General features: G+C 39.5%; 1 protein-coding gene across 9 annotated transcripts in view; it reads left to right on the top strand.

Annotated features, from left to right (window-relative positions):
• NTRK2 (neurotrophic receptor tyrosine kinase 2) overlaps window positions 1-16,027 on the top strand; it is a 330,058-nt gene that overhangs the window by 19,454 nt on the left and 294,577 nt on the right. For all 9 annotated transcript variants that reach the window (XM_054582954.1, XM_054582952.1, XM_054582953.1 and 6 more), the window contains exons 5-7: window positions 9,850-9,924; window positions 10,032-10,103; window positions 14,506-14,574. In XM_054582954.1, coding sequence (XP_054438929.1) covers window positions 9,850-9,924; window positions 10,032-10,103; window positions 14,506-14,574 — 216 coding nt within the window. The remainder of the gene's footprint in view (window positions 1-9,849; window positions 9,925-10,031; window positions 10,104-14,505; window positions 14,575-16,027) is intronic.

The raw sequence follows: 16,027 nt of genomic DNA, 5'->3' as shown, positions 1-16,027 counted from the left end.
TCACCTGGTGGGGCCTGGCGTGCTCAGCTGATTGGGATATTAACCATTTGTGTGTTGAGCAATCATGGGTCAGATTTAGCCATCGTCACTCAGGTCGTGGTCTTGTTCTGCCGCTTTTTGTTCGATAGTCCTGATCCATTTTGTTTATCAGATTGTTTACAACAGTTCTCCTGGACTCTGGAGGTTACTAGTCAGTTTGTACTCCATTTTTTCTGTTAACTGTCATTATCGCTCTTTCATGGCAAGACCTTTAAAAATATGTCTTTTAAAAATTATGGTAAAATAAACAAAAAATTTACCATCTCAACCATTTTTTATACATATTATTAGGTGGTATTAAGTACATTGAAGTTGTGCAACCAACACCATGGTCTATCCCCAGAACCCTTTTTATTTTGCAAAACTGAAACCATATCCTTTAAACCGGCAATTTTCGACTGGTGTGCTGCAGCACACTGTGCGCTACGAGAATTTTAAAGCATGCAATAATACCTGATGATTTAGCCAGGGACGCTGACCTCTTTTCCCTCAGCTTGTCAAGTAAAAAAAAGACAGTACAACAACAGTCATCTGGTGTGAATGAATCAAAATTGTAGCTATTTTCTGTCAGATTGAAAAAAACATATATATTTTTTGTCTTGCTATAGAATTTTAGTAATTAGTTTATGTGTGCCATGAGATGAAAAAGGTTGGAAATCAGTGCATTAAACAACACCCCTCTGGTAATCACCATTCTACTTTCTGTCTCTATAAATTTGACTATTCTAGGTACTGCAAAAATACATCTTTTTGAATAATGGTATACCTTGAATTAAAAGTTTTTACAGGAGTTTTCGTTAGGATTTTAAAATTCACTCATTCTTCCCTTCTGCAAAATAGCTTTTCTTTATTGTGGTCTTACATAACCACTTATGACTGGGATCTTTTCCCACCAGAATCTTCATAGTTTAACTCCAAAGAAAGTAATCACTGACCTTCTATAAAGGTGACTGAAGGTCAACACGTGAAACGAAACCAGTGAAGATAAAATTCTAAGTGTACCTTCTATTCTAGCACTCTCTTTACTCCCACAGCCTATAAATGTTGGCTGAAAAATTGTGCCAAAATCAAGAGACCTTCACAGAGATCCTAAAATTTTACCACTGGAATCATTCTTTTTTCTTGACATTATGCCTGGTGCTCATTTGTCTCTGTGCCATGCTTGATCTCTCCTGAAGTTGGAGCAGAAATATTGGTTCCAAAATTCTCTTCATATGGAATGATTTGACCTGACCAGAGGCCAAGAGCTTTCAAAACTATGTTCTTCTGTGACTAGTGCTGACTTGAATGCTTCTTAGAATTCTCAGTGCCCGAGCTAATCATTGGAAGATCTTTTTTACTAGTCACAAATGAAACATGGATCAATCTGAAATGACAGAGAAAGAGGAAAAGACATTTTTTAAAAAAGATAATTTATATGTTGGATTGGAGTCACAGGGAGATTTTGCTTTTTTGTGACCCTTTACTCTAAAACACAAACAAATCATGGGTGAAATGGTTTACTAGCTCATTTCTTGAAAATAAGTATAAGATAATTGTGTAGTATTAGCATATTAATCATAACGACCAATGAATTGGTATTGAATAAATATTAGGAATGGTATAATTAATCAATTTTACATCAGTATTTGAATAACTGATAATTATTTTATACAATAAGGTTAATAAGGAAGAGATGAGAGGGAGGGAGGGAATGAGGAATTAAAAAAAGAGAGAACACGAACTCCAGCTCACTCTAAGGGCCGACTTAGTTGCTGGAACTGAGCGCAACAGTTGTACTCAACTTCCTGGCAGTGAAAAGAGAAGCTCATTATTAGGAAGAATGCCTACTAATTCCACAGGAACATGGCTTTGTCTGGCACTGTGTTCTGAAAGGAATTTCTTTTGCAGGGACAATGAGTGATGTAATTCACAGCTTTTATGAAAAATGCAAAAGTAGATTTTATTTCTTCTTACATAGGAGGCCAGTGAAAGTTGGGGGAAGTGACAAGGACCTCAGTTCTGCAAGGAGGCAAAAGGGGTTCAAGAATTGAATCTCCCAGTGCTGTGCTTGCAAAATGGATACAACAACGGGATCTTAGTCTCCCATCCCCACCTACCCTTTGCTAGAAGCTGGATGTACATGATTTGAAGTTGTCCCTTCTGACCAGAGCCTGGAAAATTTTAATCTCCTTTGCTGGTTAAGGCTAGATCCAATCTTTTTGGAAATCAGACAACCAGATGGTTGGGCCCCTGTCCTTTTAGAAAGATCAAGCTGCCTAGCCTGCGTGCTCATCTAAGTGGAAGCCACCTGGTCCGAGGACGAAGATGAGCTGTGAGGTACCAGTGGGCAGATCCAGGCTTGCAGGGGAAGCAGCCCTTTGTCCCAGAATGTGGACAGATGCTCAATTGAGAGTGCAGAGTTCCACCCACAGGGCATAGCAGGGATGGTTTTAGCCTAGAAGTTGTTAGGAGCAGGTGTGATTGGGCTGCCTTCCAGCCCGAGGAGAACCCCCTCCTGCTCCCAGGTGCCGCGAGCCCTGAGAGCAACGACCCGCTGTGGACCTGCAGGATGAATTAGCTGCAGAGTACACCGAAGGTCACCCAGTGAGCTGACTCGTGTTTGTGGTGGTTTCATATTGACTGATGTTAGAGGACACCTGCCCAAAATAAAAATTTTGGCTTAAATATAGCTTAAAGCTGTCTCTTGACAGTTGTTGAATATCAGAACCATTTGCATCCTGGGCTCTCCATCTAATGCAGTGGAACGGTGTCGTGAGGCATGTTACTTGATTCTTGTTTACTCACCTAAGTTATTGTGACCTATCCAAAGATCTGAGACCTACTGTGAAATATATAATAATATTCAGTAAATTAGTTAGAAGGAAAACCACTTTTTTTGGGTCAGGAAAAAGCACACCCCTTTCTCCTCCTACGTATTTATTTACCACCGTACCAAGTATAAAATTACACTGGGGTATGTCTATGTGTATTTTAGTTAGTTTTTAACAACAGGAAGTTTCTGAAGTTTCCGGAACAGGTAGAAGGAGCTTTTTAAAAAAAGTGATGTATTTTTATTGTGGTCTCTGTGTCATTTTGATTTGACGAGATGCCTTTTCGGGATCTCTGTGCATGGAGATGGCATGTCAATGTAGGAGAAGATTTGGAGCATTGAAGTCTCAGAGGAAATTACAAGCAAGAATTATGTCAGGTGTCATAAAATCTTTCCACGGGCCAGTGCGATAGCTGAGGTCGGCCGGGCAAGTCACCAGCTGGAGGTGTGCCCCGGCCCCCCAGGAGCAGTGTCGCTCAGCTCCTCCTGACGGTTGCCAGGAAGAAAGGCTCCTCCAGTTTGGCAGACCTTCTGTTTTTTTAAGAAAATATGGAAATTCAGATTTCTAAAATGTGAAATCACTCTTTTTTGAAAAGCTAGTGGCCAATAAGAAAATCTAGAAAAATAAAGGACCCTGTATTATCTAGATAGGGGTCATAGGCTGTTGCTGTGACTTCTGGTCAACTAGTTCATAAGGTTTATGAATCACATTTTTTGTAGGCTGGAGTCCAATCTTAAGTCTGCACAGGAGGCTGTTATTTAAGTCAAATGATATTTACATTTTCCCAGTGAAGATGAATGTGTTTTATATAGAAAGCCAACTTTAAGGTCTTTTTTATAATTAATTTTTCTGGTCACAAATTATAATTTTTTTTTGGAATCACCTTGTTGATAGAGGCAGGTAAGAAAAAAAGCTATATAAATATTCTGAGAGGAATCCAGAGTGCAATTTTTTTCTTTATAATATTTTGCAGAAGCTTTCTTGTAATTTGTGCACTGAAGGGAACTGAAACATTATCATATCCAAATTTTCCCTTTCTCAGATGTGGACACTGGAGGCAACGTGAGATGGAGCTCACTATTTAGTTAGTGACAGGCCAGCCCTTGAACCTTGGTCTTTTGCTTATTATTAATAATAATTGGCATTGTCAGAGGTCCCCAGTTGTGCTAGGGCAGTTTCCTAAATTTTTCCAACAATCCTGTAAGGCAGTTACTGTTGTTACTCCATTTTATAGACAAGTAAATTGAGGCATAGGGGCTTGCCTCAGGTCACGTTGCTGGTAAGAGGTCAAACTAGGAGAGTGTGTCTGTTCCTTATACAATACCACTTATTCTCAAATCCCCAGGGTATCCGGGGTATCCTTGAAGCTGCAGTTCTCAGAGCTTGGCATTATAGAAGAATCTGAAAATTTTTCATTTGTCTCCTCTTGCAGATTTATGTATATATAATACACAAGAGTATCTGGTAAAATGTCCTCATTACTTTTCACTGGCTATTGATTTTATTGAGGAAATTCTTTACCCTCAAAAAATGTTTTATTGAAGGTCCTGAATGTCAAGTTGAGACTAGAGAAGCTTTGGTGACAATACAAAGTAAAATGGCAGATAGTAGAGACTTTGCTTATGTTCATATTCTTTATCTTTTGACTTCCTGTCCTCTCTTCAAGGCCTGAGCTCCATTTAAGCCTTTGCTGACCTGCCTAATCATATCTCATCCTTTCTTCCACTGCGGCCTCACAGTCCAGGTGCTTGTATCTCTTCTTGGAACCTCCTTTTTTTGTGCTCATCAATTGCTGTGGAAGCGAGCACTGTTCCTGGAGAGAATTGCCTCCTTCAAGGTTAAGAGGCACTGAGAGGAAGATTCTTGGAGGCTATTTCTAGTCTTAGCATTCCTGAGACTGAGGGGTTTGGCGGCAAATACATGCTCATTTTCCAAGGGCAATTGGATTTTATATTTAAAAAAATAAATGCGTATTGTAGCTGGTTTGAATGTGTTGTGTGCATGTGATCTAAATTCACTCCCAGATTGGACACATTTTGCTTTCAAAACTGGCTCTCCATTCTCCTCTGTTACTGTCTTTCCTTGTTTTCTATATGATACGTGAAGTTCTTTTCTATGGTCACCATTTTCATTTAGTATTTATTGTGCATCTTTCATGCACATGGGTGCATGTGTCTGATCTTTCCAGCGGGATAATAAAAAGTCCAAGTGGAGGATACTTAAATCTGTTTGATCGGCCAGCATTCGTGAGAATCAGCCCTCTAAGTGCATGAAGTGAGATGAATACAGCCCCTTCCTTTGAAGACTTACCTGTTCAATTAGGGTGTCAGAGAGGTTCTTAGAAAAATACAAGTGGGTACAAAGAGTATCTCCATTTCTTTTAATTCTTAATTACAAAGTTAAGAAGTATGATAAATGCTAAAAAAAATGCTTGCCAAATGATGGAATAGAAATGCTGAGATTGGAAAGAACTTTCTTTGGGTGTTGCATAGAAATCAAGCAATGTTTCAGATTTGCAGGGCTCCAGAATAAATTGAGGTGAATTCACTGAGAAGTGCCTTAAATAAGGGATCTGACTTTCAGGGCAATAGATAGTGGTCTTGGGATGTAGTAAAAGTGAAAAACAACACTCATAATAATATGAGGTCCAACCTAGAGCCCTACATATGAATTTGAGAATGGAGGAAGACATATTAGGGCAAAACAGGGTGGTTGATGGCCAAGAATGATTCCATCCAGGTTGCTGATGGAGGAGGGTGGGCCAGAGGGACTGGGGAGTCCCAGGGGCCAAGTGAGAGAAATTCTTCAGGAGTATCCAATTAAGTAAATCCAAATTCACAGAGTCTCCTTGTCACTATTCAAAGTGCTATCTTTCTAAAATAGAATGAAGGAAACCTCTGCAGGTTAGAATGGCAGGAGCTTGCTTTTCCATGAGGACCCAAACTCTGCTGAATTTATGAGATTCTTATCAGACAAGTGCTGGGACATGGGCTCTGAGGGGATGGCTTGTGTCTTAAAACCCCTGGGACCTAAGCTTTCCAGAACAGGGTGCACAGAGCAGCGGAGTTAGGGGTTGTCAGGGAGAGAAAGCTTTTGAGAAAGCCCTGTGCCAAAATGCTGGGTCTCCCCATTGCTTCTTTGAGAATGAAACCATTCTTGGAGATACATTTTATTCAGCAAAGCTTGACTCAGGAAAGAGCCCTCAGAGTTTACTGGAACTGGAGTGAAGGGAAATGGTGCTTCTGGGGGGAAAGCCTGTTGGCGCCTCCTTGGCTTGTCTGCCCTGGCCCGGGTCTCCCTTCTCCTCCCTGGCCCTGGGTGGGTCTCTGAGCAGTGGCAATGAGCCGGGAGAATGCAGAAGCCCTGGTGTTGTCAAGATTCTCCTGGAGGCAGGCGGAGATCACCAGTAGGGGGCAGCCTAGCATGCTCCTTAATCTTCTGGTTCCTGTGGAGAGGCTCTAGGACAGGGAGCAGAAGGCTTTTAGACTTTTGCTTTTGGATGGTCCAGGAACTAGAACTCGAACCCAGGTGTATTTTTCCTCTGAGTAACTGAGAAGGCCTGGAGTTCAGCTTCCTTGCAGTCATTTCACTTCTATGCCTTTCTCTGTCTCCCTCCCACCCCTCTTCATAAACTTTTAAAATTAAAAAAAAAAGACATAATAATAACTTCACGTAATTGTATCCAGAATGGACACTTTAACATTTTGGTCTTTTTTTGTTACAAGTCTTCTCTCCTTTAATAAAAGAAATAGTTTAGTAGTTTAATAAAATAAATACCTTAACAATTTGTTCCGTGTCCCAGACCCATTCGTCTTTCCTAAGGTGATCTCACCTGCAATCTTTTCATACTTTGCATATACACTTGATTATGAACATTATGAGGTTGTTTTCTTTATATTTAAAAAAATAAGACAAACAAACATACACTCACAGACACAGATTACAGGATGGTGATTACCAGAGGGGAGGAAGAGGAGGGTAGATGAGACGGGGTCAAATACATGGTGGCAGGAGATTTGATTTCGGGTGGTAAACAGACAATGCAATATAAAGATCATGTATTACAGAATCATATACTTGAGACCTGTATAATTTTATTAACCAATGTCACCCCAATAAATTTAATAATTTTTTTAAAAAGTTGGCATACATTGTTTTATATTATATGTATATATTATGCAGTTGGGCTTATTTTTTTCTCTTTTGACATGAAGTTTTCTTTTTCTGAAATATGAAGACCTCGTTCAATCCCACTTACATATTTAACACATCTTAAATTTTTTTGTTTCTTTAAAAAATTAAATTTATAATGGTAAAATTGGTATAACATTACATAAACTTCAGGAGTACTTTATAATTTGATATCTGTGTATTCTATTGTGTGCTTACCACCCAAATCTAGTTTCTTTCTGTTACCATATATTTGACCCCCTTTACTCCATTCACCCTTTCCTTACCTCCCTTCTCCTATGGTACCATCATTCCATTTATGAGTTTGATTTTATTTGTTTTGTTAGTTTGTTACTTTTTTTGTGTTATATTCCACATATGAATGGAATCATAAGGTTTTTATCCTTTTCCATCTGACTTATTCCACTTACTGTAATACACTCAAGATCCATCCATGTTGTTGCAAATGGCAATATTTCATTCTTTTATATGGCTGAGTAGTTTCTTTATCAAGATACACTTGGGTTGTTCTCAACTTTTGATTCTGACTGTAAATATGGTGAATATCCTTGTATATGTCTTCTTGTGTGCATGTGTGAGAATTTCTCTTGAGTGAATACCTCGAAATGGAATTGCTGGGCCATGAAGCACGCCAATTTATTATTTTCCAGAATATGGGCAAATTGCTGTTCAAGGTGGTTATACCAATTTATATTCCCTCCAACAATGTAAGAGAAATTTTTCACATCCTTAGAAATGTCTTACATTGTCAATCTTTAAACATTTTGTCACTCCAGCATGAGAGGAATGATATATTGTTATTTAATTTGCATTTCTGATTCCTTGTAGGGTGAGCAGCTTTTCATATGTTTCTTGGCCCTTGAGGTTTCTCAGTGGCAAATTGTCTGGTATTAGCTTTACTGACTTCCTTTCTAGTCCTACGATTACCCAATGGTAGCTAAGGCGAGTTACTTAGGGGGAAGATTTCATGACTGTTTTATTATTTTTTTGTCTGGGCAAACTTTGGCCTTTATTTATTTTTTTAAGTCCAATAGGCTGAGGTTTATTTATGTTCTTTCCAAGAACAAATTGTTTTTATTGTTGTTCAAGTACAGTTGTCTCCATTTTCCCCCCACCACTGCGCCCACCGCACCCTCCCACCTCCAACCCTAGAACGTACCCACTTTGGCTTTGTCCGTGTATCCGTTATACATGTTCCTTGACGACCCTTCCCCTCTTTTCCCCCATTATCCCCCTCCCCTCCAGTTACTGTCAGTTTGTTCTTTATTTCAATGTCTCCGGTTGTATTCTGCTTCCTTGTTTGTTTTGTCCATTATGTTCCATTTAAAGGTGAGATTATATGGTATTTATCTTTTGCTGCCTGGCTTATTTCACTTAGTATGACCGTTTTATAACCAGCTGCTATCTTGTGGCACCTCTGTGATGGTAACTTACACAAAGAGGAATTCCTGGCATCTGAGAGGACACTTGCTGACCTTTTAACCCTGTCCTTATGTTGATTTTTCCATTTTGAAGGGGGAAACATTCATTACTTATTTAGAAAATTTCTGTCTCCACAGTGGAAGAGTATTCTCTAGTGACCATTTTTTTTTTTCATAATTTTATACGGTTCTTTTGATGGTTTTCCACAAAATTGGCTATCCAGTCTTAGATCCAGGAACAGTTATGCTTTGCTTAATGTCTGATTTATTTTTATCTCATGAACACTGTGAAATAACCACTGACCAAATTTATTTCCCATTCCTTTTCTTCTTGGGCTTTGGTGACTAGACAGCCTAGAAATAAGCTTGTGGCTTTTTTCTAACAAGTATACACATTTTAGAACCTAATTCCCAGCTCCATTGATGTCTCTGCCCTTGCTTTTCTTTCTTCTATGCCTTCTATATTTATTTATTTATTTTTAATTCATCCTCACCTAAGGATGTTTATTGGTTTTTAGAAAGGGGAGGGGGCAGGGGGAGAGAGAGAGAGAGAAAGAGAGAGACTCCTTCTGTTCCAGCATTCATGCGTTTAGTTGTAGGGAAGATTCTCATTGGTCTGGTTGAGGTTAGATGCCCAACTCTAAGCTAGTCATCATGGTCAAGGGGACAGAATTCTCTGTCCAGCCAGAGTCACCAGCTTATTTCTATATTTGAGGGTTTGTGGGGTAGGGGCAGACGAGGGTTCCTACAGAGAGTGTGCTACGGCCATGTGGGGTTTGTGAGATGTGCTTCCTGAAAGGAAAACTTGGTACTATCAGTAACAAAGGCAGAAAGAGGGATGCTGGGCCAGGGGAAGAGAAAGTGGGGAGGAAAGGTCGGAGGGAGGAAGAGAGAGAAAAGGGGAGGGAATCTGCTTCTTTGTTTTAAGAGGTGAAAGGAGGGAGTGATTGCTCCTCCTGGAATGTGAGCAAAGGTGTGATGATGCCAGCATCCCTGTGGCGATCACCATAAGGGTGAACTACCTTTGAGAGGCAGTGAATGCATTACCAAGTTATTTTCACCTCTGTGCACAGGGGATACCATGAAAGGAGAGGAAAACTGAAAGTGTTAGTTGAAAGAGTAATAAAAAACTAAGACAAATGCAGCCTGGTAAAGCTGTTATTGATGATGACACCTGCTCAACCCTGGTTTGTCCTCAGTCACACTCAGTTTTACTCCCCTAGCTGTAGTTGTTTGTTTGTTTGTTTGTTTTTTAATGGTAGGGTTAGGTTGGGTGGGGAAAGATCGCCTTGAGAACCCTGGTGAAGTTGTACGGAAGTTCCCTATTCCTTTATGAACTGTGTACACTCTGAATCCGTGGTTTTCACTCTCTGCTTTTTTTGCAGTTACATTGCAAATCAGAAAAGGTTAGAAATCATCAACGAAGATGATGTTGAAGCTTATGCGGGACTGAAAAATCTGTGAGTACTCAGGACTTGTGTACTTTACCTCAGAATTTTTTTTTTTTTTTTTTTAGTTAGGTGACATTTGTCAGTTTTAACATGCATGCAATTATGTGTTTTCATAGGACAATTGTGGATTCCGGATTAAAATTTGTGGCTCATAAAGCATTTCTGAAAAACGGCAACTTACAGCACATGTAAGTAAAGATTGATTCTTTTGCTTCCCAGGACCCAACTTAGGCAGTATTTCCACCCCCTCTGTTTATTTTTCCCCCCAACTCTAATTCCCTTTTTTTTAAAGTTAGTATAGCTCTGACAAGCTTAGAAACATTATCTTTGATTTCTGAATAGCTTCAGAGGGGTATTATAACAGCCTATTTATTCCCTTTCATGAATTTCTGGGCCGTTTCCATCTTGGACAGAACAATAGGCCAGTGGCAAGAGTCTGATGTGAAAACTATGTCCTGGTACAACGTCCTTGGTTCATTTCCTTGGAATCATGATGTCCTCTAGAGACACTGAACCAGTGGAATTGAAAGAGACTGACTTGGCCATGGCCTTTCCAGGGAACTAAAAATTACTAATGCCTTGCCCTCCTCAATAAATCCTCTTTTGCACTTCATTTTTAAAATGCTATCTGTCATGATTGACAGAAGTGAAGAAAAGTCAATTATGGGACATGCCAAAGTTTCAGACAATTATTAACAATAGCAAATGCTTCCCTTGAAGTCCTGTTGAATATTTGTCAAATGAAGTCAAATGAAAATAAATAGGGGCAATGGAAGGTCTTAGGTTACTGGCTGCTATATCGTGTTAGATGATGGTACTTACTCAGTAAGGTGTGGCCTTCCTAAAAGGTTTTGTACTTAAACAGAGAATCAGCCACTCCTAAACTCAGATCGGTGTCCCCATGTGCTCATTTTCAGTGGGACCTTCTGCTGGAGAAATGTTGCCTGCGTTCATTGGCCCTTTTGTGCTTTGCAAATTCTCTGCAGCAATACCTTATGTGCCTCACGTCACCTGAATTATCTCGTTTGATTTTTCTAACACTTGGTAGGGAAGATCTTTTTTATTCACATTTCATGAACAGAAAACCAAACTGAGAAGGTGTAGGGCTTTCTCAGGCTCACAGATTGAAGGTGAGAGAATTAGGACTCCAGGGCTCATCCCTGGCCCGGTTCTTCCAGTAAGGGTACCGGAAATAACATCTGTGCCATCCCTACAGCTGAAGATCAGCTGTTCCTGCAACATCTGTTCTCTTTCTTTTTGGGGAGGGGCTAGTTCTCCAACTGATTTTCCTGCCGGTTATAGGAGAAATCGTTCTCTTAGAGCACATTACCTGGACTCTTCTATGGAGATTCTTTGATATTATAAAAAAATCTTACTTTCGTAAAGCCAGTATGTTGGCCTCATATTTTATAGGTGCCGTTAATGATGAAGTTGGTTTAAAAATAAAGTCTGTAGAATTAAGATAAAAAACCCTTGGCAAAAATGTGATAAAACTCCAAGGAACTTTACTAACATATTTCACTTCAGTGCTTGTTGGCATCATGTCTGTGGTTGGTTTGCCTGCGCAGATCTGATGTTTGTGTAGTCCTTGACAGCAGAAACAAGAGCGAAGTTGGAGAGAAGAGGAAGGCAAAATGCTCCAATGTAATCACTGAAATGTAATTGATGACCTCATTAGTTCAATCCTGGTATTTTCATTACAGCTGACTTTAGACCCGAATTACTCAATGACCACATTTTACTGGCTTTTTTACTATATTACTTCCCCTGTTGTGATTTTTGTATAGTGGACTATGGTTAATTGTAGTTTTTATCAATAGACTTACTTATTTCTTTATTGTACCTTTTATATTGTCCTTGCTTTTCTTGTTGAATGCTAGTTTTAGGAGACCAAAGTCACCGTATGTATTTTTTTTCAGGGCGATATATGGTAGAGTAATTTTAGTGGCATTCTGTGTGTTGTGCATAACTTACATAAAGACAGGTATCTGTCCCTATCTTGCAAAGAGGTGCCATTTGAAAATAGAAAACAAAAGAGGTGGATATATCCCATATATTCTCTTTAAAAACCAATAGTCTGGAAGCCCAATCATTGGGCATACTGCAAAAACTCTGTTGATATTTGTAGGCATAGTTACATGGTAAGGCAGAATGAAGTCAGGCAAGTATTCACATGGTTATGAAGAAGTCGTGAAATTTCAGTAAGGCTCATACATATATGTGACGAAAGGGGCTCCTAATCACCAAAATAAGGAATGAAATTAAGTAGTTGGTTTTTGAGAATGGCAGGGAAGGAGGAGGGAATCAAGGCAAGTGCTTGCCTTTCTTTCCAAACCTGAGTCCCAACCTTTGCTTAAGAGCAAGGACTTGGAGCAACTGGCTTCCTCTGCCCTGGTTTCCCACAAGTGAAGTGCATCCTTAGATTGAGTATCAACATGGTGGGTGATAGTGAGCTGGGAAAGAAGTGTGTATCAGAAGCTGTTTCTCAGTGTCCCTGGGATTTGCTGATTATCCCTGTTAGTTTCTCCAACAGTGTAAAAATGTGCACCAGAGCATTTCCCTTTGGGTTTGAAGGAAATTCAGATTGGTTCCTGTCTCCCACTTTCACCACTCCCCCCTCCACCCTGCGCACGTTTATTGGCATGGGGACTCTCCAGAGCCCCTGTGACTGGTCACTGAGTTTATTTCTTGGTGCCTTAATTCCTGCCTGGCCCCTTAGAACCCAGAGACTGTGAGAAAAGCCAGCCTTTGTGTTTTCCAGGGGCTTTACAGAGGTGCTAATTAGCTCCTTTGCAAAGTCCTATAATCAGACAGTAGGAGGATTGTTGATTTTTTTTTTCCTCCCCTCCTCCTCCTTTTTTTTTTTTTTTTTTTTTTGGCTTTTGGCTTTTGGCCCTAATAATAAGTATGGTTCATAAAACTCATCTTGTTCTTTGGCGCGTAACCCGGCTCCGGGCTGCGCTGCTGGCAGCCGGATAGGGGCAGCTGCTCCTGGTGCCGGCTCGCTGGCTGACCCAAGAGCCTTGACAACGAGTGTCCTTTTCTTTGCTCCTGTCTCCTGTTCTTCTTGGGAGGGGGAGTGGGTTCCCCCTACCTCACACCCCCAGAAGGAGGGGGTTTCTGATGAAAATGAAAATATTTGTGTCTCTAAGACTGTGGGGAAGACAGGCAGATTGACTTTTCAATGTATTATACTCCAATGAAAGCCATTCTTAATTCACAGTCCAAAAGAAAAGATTTATGTGGGCACATTTTTAAGCTTCTGTGTAGAGTATTTTTTTCATGTGGGGGAGCACTCTACACTCAGTGTGAAAAGAGAAGATGCATGTGGAGAAGGCAGAGGACACCCTGGTGTAGGTAGGAGTTTGGGTGAGTGGAAATGTCGTTATAGAATAACGTGAGGCATGGATGCACATTCTTGAATTATGAGGCACAAAAGGGGTATTTTTTTTATTCATGTATCAGCTCCTGGGTTGAACATCTTTCTGAAAGTCAGTCATACCAAGATACAGTTAATTTATGATTTTGTTAGGCTGACACAGTGGACTAGCCTCAGGTAAGGGTCCAGCGTTATTGTCACCCTCAGATCTCCTGTTCTTACCTGACTCTCAGCCCAACATTCACCTCAGGAAACAGGTACTGAAAGAGTCATAGCAATTCATTGAGGTCTTGGTTGTTTTTGTGAAAGCTGATGTTTATTTTATATTTATATTACTTATTAAACACATGTCTAGAGGCTCGATCACTGGACAGTTTTTAAATAAATTCAGCTAATAAACAGATTCATAGAGGGAGTCAGCTGCAAGGATTATGGCTCAGATTTTCCTAACTCAGGGTCTCATGGCATTGATCATTGGAAACTAAAACTCCTGTCCATTGAAACATGTTTGGAACATCTCAGACAATTCAGTATTATTTTTTCAATCACAGATATGATACCTTATCATTGATTGGTCCAAATCTTAAAATGACATGTTGCTAAAGTTAGTTCAAGGGAAAATCTGACATAGTTCTCGTTATCTGATTCTTTGTTGTTGTTCTCATTGTGGTGTTAGCGGGCTATGTAGATGTCACAGATAAACAATCTCAGCAGAATTTATCAGTCAACTGGTGTGTTCTTTCTTAGAAGGATGTGTTAAGTCCAGGTCATATTCGGAGTTTTGTATGTCACATGACTTCAAAATATTCATGATGCTCTTTAGTTTTAAAGCATCTTTTCTCCCTGGTGAGTTTATGGTTTTAAATTAAATTAAATTTAATCTTTCTATTAATTGTTTAAAGAGCAGAAATCTCCAGGAGGTATATGATTTGTCTCTGAATCGGCATATGAAAAATAAGTCTTTGGGTTAAAAAAGAGATTTAAAGTAAACAATATGAAAATTTTATGCACCTCCCTCCATGGGCAAAAATTACAGGAGAGTCAGGGAAAACTAAGCTATTACTCCAGGTAAAAGAAAGAGATTATTGGGTCTAAGTAAGGCATGGACCATGATCAAATAAAATTATATTGTGAAAAACATCTTTATTTGAATACTTTATTTTGAAATGTGTCATTTTAGATTCACATTTAATATTTTTTATCTCTTTCAGCAATTTTACCCGAAATAAACTGACAAGTTTGTCTAGGAAACATTTTCGTCACCTTGACTTGTCTGAGCTGTAAGTAATGATTTTGTGTTTGGGGAAACGATTTCAGGAAAACGACTTCAAGGAAAAGGGCAATTAAGTATTTTTTTAAAATGAGTGATGCTGCAGGTCTATTTTTATGCCAAAATTCTTGAAAAATGATTTCTCAAGTTTTGGTTAATTTTTTTTTTCTCCTCATGAAGACATGATTCAGCAATAAAAATAGATGCCTCAGTAGTAATATATCATTTATGATGCATTTAAGTATTGTTTTTACATAAATGGGTTATTTTCTAATGACGAGAAAAGAAAAAGATGGAGGCTTTGTGTGAAACTGATGACATGTCTCATAACATCTGTTTGGTCCCTGTGATATCCAGGCCCTAACGGAATGCAAACCCCTTAAAGGAGAAAATACCAGTGGGCAAAAGACCCCAGCTTTTATCCACCAACCACCCCCACTGGTGCTTAGTGAACACTGGAGGGTGGATAGACCTTCTCCTTCCCTACCCATCCTTGTAAGATTTTCTTCTAGGTCTGCCACCACATTCAACACTCATTCTTATGCCCCAATTTCTTTTGCTATAAAGTGATAGGAAAAATATTGAAATGTATTGATGACTAATAGCCAGCATTTCCAAGTGTGTTCAATTTTTGTGTTACCACCCTGCAGCACATATAAACTTTTTGCATTCCTATGGCTAGGGGGTCTGAAGAACCCGAAAGCAGAGGCTTTGTGTGGCAGAGGTGGGCCCAGATGGACAAGGTCTTGGAATACCAGGCAAAATTTTTGCTTAAACTGTACGTTGCCTGAGTTGTAGGGTCACCCCATTCACAAGGAAATTGTGCAGATTAGAAGATGTCACTAGTGGAGCGACAACAAACTAATAGTTGGTAATGAGGGTTACATGGTGAAAGTCTTAGTGATTGGCAATTATCTGGAATAAACTGAATTCAGGTGGTTGGAGTACTAGGTTTACCTCTAACACAGGAATAGACTCTAAAAACTTAAGGAGTATATGTGAAATAGAGTAAGAAACTCTGTAAAAATTTAAGCATCATTGCAGAAAATTTTCTTGGTGGGTTAAAAATTAGAGTTCTGATTCCAAATTCTCATGTCTCAGTATTGTCCCTGCAACATATTTAATCAATTCATTCAAAAAATGTTAATCATATTCTGTTACAAATCACAGTATCATGGCACTAGGCCCTGGCGATGTAGGAACTGTGTTTGTGTTCCAGGATTCTGCTCTCCGGTGCAAGAGGTAGTAGCCTAAACAAATAAGCATAATAACAATCACTGCAAAAGGGGTTTGCACAGTGAGCTAGAGGAAGAAGCCAATTGTCTGCCAGCACTGTGTGGTCATAGGAACATTGCTACACATATAATTGAAGAACCTCTTGCTTCTTTTATCCCCTCTGTGGATTCAATCAGCCTTTCTTTTCAGAAAGATTCTTTAGTCTTTCCTGTACTCAGAATGCCAGG

This window comes from Pteronotus mesoamericanus, unplaced genomic scaffold (genome assembly GCF_021234165.1).
Source record: "Pteronotus mesoamericanus isolate MK-2021 breed Mesoamerican mustached bat unplaced genomic scaffold, CSHL_Meso_final contig_73, whole genome shotgun sequence".
Lineage (NCBI taxonomy): Eukaryota > Metazoa > Chordata > Mammalia > Chiroptera > Mormoopidae > Pteronotus > Pteronotus mesoamericanus.
The sequence above is the reverse complement of the archived record's forward strand: the minus strand, read 5'-3'. Positions and strand labels throughout refer to the sequence as shown.